Source organism: Dipodomys ordii, unplaced genomic scaffold (assembly GCF_000151885.1).
Source record: "Dipodomys ordii isolate 6190 unplaced genomic scaffold, Dord_2.0 Scaffold6, whole genome shotgun sequence".
NCBI classification, from domain to species: Eukaryota; Metazoa; Chordata; class Mammalia; order Rodentia; family Heteromyidae; genus Dipodomys; species Dipodomys ordii.
The window spans coordinates 11,644,982-11,652,374 of record NW_012267222.1 but is presented as its reverse complement, the minus strand read 5'-3'; the positions used below and the strand labels follow the sequence as shown (position 1 = coordinate 11,652,374).

The window sequence follows — 7,393 nt, the reverse complement described above, 5'->3', positions numbered from 1 at the left end:
TATTGGAAAATGCAGCAGTAGCTCCAGTGGCAATGCCAAGGATTTCTTTTAAGGAGAGTCACTATTCTTAAACAAGTCTCGGCATAGCTGGAGTCCCCATTTTGGTAGATCTCATTGCTTCCTGGTCTAACAGCACTAGGAGGCCTGTTTGACAGAAAACACTGGTCAAAGGAAAGCCTTCATTTCCCTCACCCACTGCCCTGTTCTCTCTGGGTGGAGGTGTGCTGTGGCCCTGCACAGACAATCAGCTGCGGCCTCTCCGAGGAGGTGACACCTCTTTCTCAAGAGGTGGCAGCCACATAAAATTTCCAAAGTTTTAAATGCAAAAGGGGAGCACATTTATTCAAATATTGTACACATGGCACTAGTGACACTAGCTACACATAACCTGGAACCCATAGAATCCTACAAAGTGAATGTATGTTAAACACGTCCCCCGACTATATATTCAGGAAGAATAAATCTCAGTAATGTGAGTCTTTGGTATGTGGTTTGCCAGTGCCCTGGCCGCCTTTCCTTTGTGTGTGACAGATCTTTCAGCTGTCAGTTCCTGGGGCCCAATCTGTCTGATTTGGCAATCGGAGCCTCTGGCCTGTTTCTCCTGACTTCCTCACAGTTGACCTCGCCAGGAGTTTCCCCAGCAAAGGGTGTGATGAGCAAGCTAGGGGATGGGAACCCGTGTGGGAGACTGCATGGCACCAGGTTTGGGTGTCTGTGGCAGCATGACACCTGTCTGTCAGGCTTCTGGAAGAAGAAAGGGCACACAAGCTAGGAAGAGTTGTTATAAGACAAAGTCTCAGCCGGGCGTCAGTGGCTCACGCCTGTAATCCTCGCTACTCCGGAGGCTGAGATCTGGAGATCCTGGTTCAAAGCCATCCTGGGCAGGAAAGTCCATGAGCCTCTTATCTCCAATTAACCACTAGAAAACTAGCAGTGGTGGTGTGGCTCAAGTGGTAGAGCACTAACCTTGAGCTGAAGAGCTGAGGGACAGAGCCCAGGTCCAGAGTTTAAGCCCTACAACTGACAGAAAAAAAAAAAAGACAGTTTAGGCCAGGTCGGCCTCCAACTCATGATCTTTCTGCCTCTGCCTCTAGTGTTAGGATTACTCATTTAAGAAAGTAAGAAAGGAGGGCTGGGAAGGTAGCTCAGTGGTAGAGCGCTTGCCTTGCATGCATGAGGCCCTGGGTTCCATTCCTCAGCTCCACATAAACACAAAAGGCTGGAAGTAATGTTGGCTCAAGTGGTAGAGTGCTAATCTTGAGCAAAAAAAGCAGCTCAGGGACAGTGCCCAGGCCCTGAGGTCAAGCTCCAGGACTGGCAAAAAGAAAAAAAAATAAAGGAGCTGGGAGGTGTGGTCAAGTGGTACAGAGCTTGCTTAGCATGCCTGAGGTCCTGAGTTCAGCCCCTACCACAGAATGGAGTTGAACTAACCAAGGATGGTGAATAGCTCCCAAGCTCCCCCAGGTCGGATGCCTTTATAGCGCCTGGCTCTGATAGGGTGGGGAGTTAGCTGTGTGAGGACCACTGCTAGGGGATATGGGCCACCAGATTGACCAGGGAGAAGAGGGAACAGGGAAGAGAAGCACCTTGCCTTTAGTCTCCTGCAGGGGCCTCCCATTGTCAAACAGCAGCAAGCCTGGGAATGAGGGAGCTACTGACAACCACCACAGATGGCAGCCTCCCCTGGGAGGGACAAGAGTGAACCTGGAGGGGCCAGCACAGTGTGTATTGGCCCACGAGAGGACTTTCCCCAGTCCATAGCCCCACTGTCTTCCCTACCTGGCCCTGGATGTGGAAATGAGTGCGTGCAGGGAGTTCAGAGGGCTGAAGGTGAAGGATTGGGCTTTCCTTCCTCAGCTGTCCCCTCACTGATGGCTGCCTGTCCTGATGCCTTAGGTGGCTACAGAGGCTGTCCAAGAACAATGTCAGCCACTGAGTTGGTGCTTTTCTCACACAGGGAAACAGCCACACCCACAAGCATGCAGTTGCCACCACAGGCCCTGACAGTCACCTCAAGCCATGACGAGTGCCATGTGTACATTAAGAAAAGATCTATCCAGCTGGGTGTGGTATATACCCTTGTAATCCCAGCACTTAGGAGGCCGAGGCGGAGGATTGAGAGTTCTAGGCCAGGCTGTGCTACTTCGTAAAAACCAGTCACAACAGAACACCATATATCTTGGCATACTACTATATGCTGCCACTTCTACAGAAAATAAATTCCTACCACATACATAAGATATACTGTCACAATGGTCTACAGGAAATGAGTTGGGGGAAGGTGTCTAGGAAATAGCACCATCTTCTAGCAGACAAACCTGTTTTGTCTTCTGAAAAGCAGAGATAGCACTCGCTCCTTGGTTGTGGAGTTGTTGCAAGAGTAAATGGAGGGATGACAATCGGGTAGCATTGGGCATAGAGCCTCATCAGGCAGAAAGCCTGTCAGGCGGTACCTGTGACTCTCCCCCCCCCCCCCATGCCTGTGTGTGTACTGCACAGGTGATAATGTATACCCACCAGTCAGACACCTTCAGGCACATGTGCCTTTTTTCAGACTCACCTGTCAGGGCACACGCATTCACAGACAGGTTCCCTTGCCACAGAACACTTTCCCCAGACATGGCTCGCTTCCCATTGTCTTTGCTCAATCAAGGTTGTTTTTTTTTTTTTTTTTAAACTGGTCCTGGCTTTAACTCAAGCTTAGTGCTCTACCGCTTGAGCCTCAGCTCCACTTCTGGCTTTCAGTAGTTAATTAGAGGTAAGACTCACAAATTTCCTGCTTGGGCTGGCTTTGAACCATAATCCTCAGATCTCAGCCTCCTGAGTAGCTAAGATTAAAGGCATGAGCCACCAATACCTGGCTGCATCTGTTTTCTTGAACGTGGCCAACCCTGCATTTCCATGCCCTGTGTGTGTGTGTGTGTGTGTGTGTGTGTGTCAGTTGTGAGGCTGGGCGCTGTCCCTCAGCTCTTCAGCTCAAGGCCAGTACTCTACCACTTGAGCCCCAGTGCCCAGTGCCTCTTGCATTGTTGCCTCCTCCTGTTTCCCCTCCCCCGTCCCCCCTTTTTTTTTTGTTGGTTGTGGGGCCTGAACTCTGGCCTGGGTGCTATCCCTCAGCTCTAGGGCTCTACCACTGAGCCATAGTGCCATTTCTGGCTTTTTTTTTTTTTTTTGCTTGTGTGGTACTGAGGAATAGAACCCAGGGCTTAATGCATGCAAGGCAAGCGCTCTACCACTGAGCCACCTTCTCAGCTCCATCGTGATCTTTTAAGGCTGCACTGTTTTGTCTATCCCAATAGAATGCAGTCGGCACTAAGGTAGCGATGACTGCCTTTGGTTTGTATTCCTAACACCTACAAGTTACTGGCACATGGTGGGCTGCATGGGGAGTGTACTTATGCCTACCTTGGTTCCCTCCTCCCCCAAACAAGCATGGCCACCTCACTCCCACCCCAATAAGCTGAGCCTAGTATGTCTGTGTTTTCCCCTCAGGCCCATGTTCATGTTCAGATGGACAAATTTTGTCCCTCCCAGGACCCTGGCTGGGGGGCCACAGCTGGGTGAGGGGGGGAGGGAGGGGCTGTTTTCTGTCATCAAACAAGGCAAACCTTTTCAAGTGGCCCTCCCAACCATTTAGAGAGCAGCATTCCTAGGGACTGGGTTGCTGATGGAGCAGGTGTGGAGCTGGACTCACCCTGTGACCTGAGTTCTCCTCTGAGGCCTTGTTTCCTCTACCCTGGTTGGAACCATCAAAGTTACCACTTTACAAGCCCTTAATGGGGCTCAATCCGGTTAGGGCTTTACAATCCCTACATCAAAGGGGCATGGCAAACAGTGGACAGCGTCCGGGAGTGAATGCCTTAATTCTTGAGGGAACCTGCAGCTGGCACTCCCAGATAACCTGGCATGGCCCGATCTTGGTTTGAAGAGACCATGCTTTTCCGGAGGACTTGATAGTGAAGCAGAGAATAGGGGGTGGACTCTGGCATTGGAGGGAATCCCAGAAATTGCCTAGTCTCAGATGCTCTTAACTGGAGGGAGGGCCTCCTGTTCAGACTTACCCAGCTTGTGGGGAGACATGAAGTGGGCAGTGTTCAAGTAAAATGGACCTGGGCACTGGAGGCCATATGCATGGCTAAGAGGACCTGAGGTAGACACCTCTCCTCTTTTGTTTTCCTTTTGGTCTTGGGACTTGAACTTTGGGCTTGGGCAATGTCCCCAGGCTCTTTTTGTTCAAGGCTGGTACTCTACCATGTGAGCCACAGCTCCACTTCTTGCTTTCAAACCACAACCCTCAGATCTCAGCCTTCTGAGTAGCTAGAATTATGACAGGCATGAGGCACTTGTTGCTCAGCCACCTTCCCTAGAGTCCTAGATTTGCTGAGGCAATGTGAAGATCACATGTGTAGAGACAGATTAGTCTAGTAGTCAGACTGGGTCAGGAGTGAGGGAAGGAGAGGACCCACACCCCTAGTCCCACCCCCACTGTCAGCTCCTACAAGGCTAGCCAGACTCAGACTGGGGAGGAGCAGCTGTCTCCACTGCCTCAAGGTTGTCCTTGGAGAAAGCATGCGACCAGGCGCAGTGTAGACAATCTTTATTGGTGGGTGGTTAAGAGTGCAAAATAGCAACAAATCCAGAGGAATAGAAAAGGGGGGGGCTCCCTCCCCCTCTGACAATGTGACAGTCCTATAACCAAGCCAACTCAGTTGTGACACATTTGAGCTCAGCACCCTGCTCCCAGACCGCAAGGATTCTCACAACACAAGGGAGGGGGTGTGTTACACTGGGAGAGGCGTGGGCTGCGGCCCACCCTGGCTACTTAGCACTTGTCCTCTACCTTTCTTGACCCCTCAGGAGGCAAGGCTGCTTCACAGGTTGGAGTGCAGGTTTCGGGAGACTGGGCTAAGCCTATCTCTTCCCAAATCTAAGGAAATGCCTCGGTTTCCCTTTTCTCAGTGATTAGCTGGGAGGGAATCTGTTAGTGGCCCAGCCTGACCTGAAGTGAGTAGTCGCTGTTACATACTGTATTTAGCCAGTGTGTGGGCTGGCCCTAGTCCAAAGGACCCTTTCTAGGCCATGGAAATCAACCCAAGGTTCTGAGCATGGAGGCCATCAGTCAAATCTGCTTTGTCTCCTGGAGGCAATTGACTCTCAGGACAAGTAGTTCCTGCACTCCACAATCATGACATTCTAAAAAAAAAAAAATAATAATAATAGGGTGCAATGGCCAAAGGGTATCCCTACCAAGAGCCCCAGCTTGGCCTTCAGCCCACAGAGGCCTCAGGGAAGTCTATTCTGCTCAGTTGGAGGCCCAACCTTACAGCAGTGCTGGGTGAGCCTGCACAGGTAGCCCATCTCTGGTCATAACCTCCACGTGCTCCTAGTGTCCCCACCCCACCTCAGGACCCCTTGTCCCTTCTGGCCAGAGTCCAGTCAGTTGCAAGGCAGCCAGGTGGGATAGGAGGAGTGGGCCCCAGCCAGCAGAGGCTGCACGGGGGTCACATAGTAATTGACAGTGGTCGGTACAGCCCCATCAGGGCCCGGGGGGCGCCAGGCCAGGGCAGCCGCGGCAGCAGGGCCCTGCTCAGCCAGCGCCTGGAGTGCCAGTGTGGCAATGAGGTCCAGCGTCTGGCGGCGCTCATGGCTCATGAGGCACACGGTGCTCTCGTTGACCACTTGGTGCAGTGTCACCAGACAGGCATACCGGCGGGCGGCATCAGCCCCGCCGAAGTGGGCCTCTAGATAGCGCTCCAGCGTGCGCTGCTGTTCCACCAGGTCGGGAAAGTCGATGAAGAAGCGGGAGCACATGTACCGCTGCAAGGCTCGCGTGTCAGTGCTGGGCCGTGGCCGGAAGCCCCGCACGAGGAGGTGGCAGTATTTGAGCAGGCCCCCACCTCGGATCTCCTCAGGGCTGCGCGTGGCGATGACCCGATGCTGCAGGTGTTCTAGGGCCTCGGCGAAGTCCCCATACAGGCTCTCCCCCATCACGGTGGGGTGGAAGGCCTCAGACATGGGTGTGGATGAGCACTGGCCAAAGAGCAGCAGGGAGTCAAGGATGATCTGGAAGGAGTCTATGCTGAACTCGAACTGGCGCCTCACGGAGTCCACAAACTTGAGCTCCACGTTCTTGCCACTCTTGTTAGACAGTGAGATGAGGCTCCAGCGGTCGGTGTCCGTGCACACTTTCACCAACTTCTGCACGTATGCCTCCTTGAGTGTCAGTGGCGTGATCTTGGCCCTGCTCACCCCGGCTGGCAGGAAGTCCAGCAGGCAGGCCAGCACCACCGCCTTGGTCAGCTGGAAGGAAGCCTCGCTGTGCAGGTCTACCCGGAACACCAGGTCCAGGTCCTTGTAGCCCAGGCCACTCTCAGGATGCAGCACGTGGCTGGCAGCTGAGCCGTGCAGTCGCACGCTGTGCACCTGTAGTCCCTGTTCTTCCAAGCTGTTTCGGACCACCTGTGGGGAGAGATGGGTGTCAGGAGGCTGGTCCTCTCAAGTCTGCACTAGGACTTCAAGAAAATCATCACAGTAACATCAAGCGCTGGTGACCATTCTCTCTCTCTCTTCTTTTTTCTTTTTGATGGGAACTAGGACTTGAACTTGGCCTGGGCATTGTCCCTGAGCTTTTTCATTCATTGGTGCTATGTTACTTAAGCCACAGCTCCACTTCTAGCCTTTTGGTGATTAACTGTAGATAAGAATCTCACAGATTTCCTTGCCTGGGTTGGCTTTGAATCACAACAGTCAGATCTCAGCCTCCTGAGTTGCTAGGATTACAGGGCTGAGCCACTGGTTCCCAGCTGCTCTTATGTCTGAGAAATCATTTAACTTACTAAACTTCAATTTGCCAGTCTGGTGAATGATCTATTTGAAGGAATGACTCACAGTATGGATTAAATGAGCACTGAGCTCTGATCAAAACATTTTATACATTGAAATCTAAACTTATTTAACCCTCACAACACCCAGAAGAGATGAGTGCTATTTCTTGCACTTCATGTATCAGGGAATAGAAATACAGAGGGACTGGTAATTGCTGAGCCATACAGCTGAAAACTGAGATAGTCTAGGTCTTAACCACTGTGCTATTTTATCTCCCTAAAATAGCAAGCAAAATGCTTAGCGCTGTGCTAGGCATGATGTTAGCTGTGGGCAGGTAGAAGTTCAACAATAAAGTTAGCAGTTGCAGGCATTGATGCATTAATCATCATGGCAAACTTGTCCGGACTATTACTATTCCACTAACAGACAGGAGGCCTGAGTGGAAGCACAGAGCAGTTAAGAAACATGAACAAGGGCTGGGAAGGTAGCTCAGTGGTAGAGCGCTTGCCTTGCATGCTGGAGGCCCTGGGTTCGATTCCTCAGCACCACATAAGCAAAAAGAAAAAAG

The 7,393-nt window shown here is 51.8% G+C and overlaps 1 protein-coding gene across 1 annotated transcript in view; it reads right to left on the bottom strand.

The window, feature by feature from the left end:
- Positions 1 to 5,436: 5,436 nt before the first annotated feature.
- The window catches only part of Fam46b (family with sequence similarity 46, member B), a 13,117-nt gene continuing 11,160 nt past the window's right edge, over positions 5,437 to 7,393 (bottom strand). The window contains exon 2 of the mRNA XM_013033545.1: positions 5,437 to 6,459. Within this exon, the coding sequence (XP_012888999.1) occupies positions 5,437 to 6,459 (1,023 nt within the window). The remainder of the gene's footprint in view (positions 6,460 to 7,393) is intronic.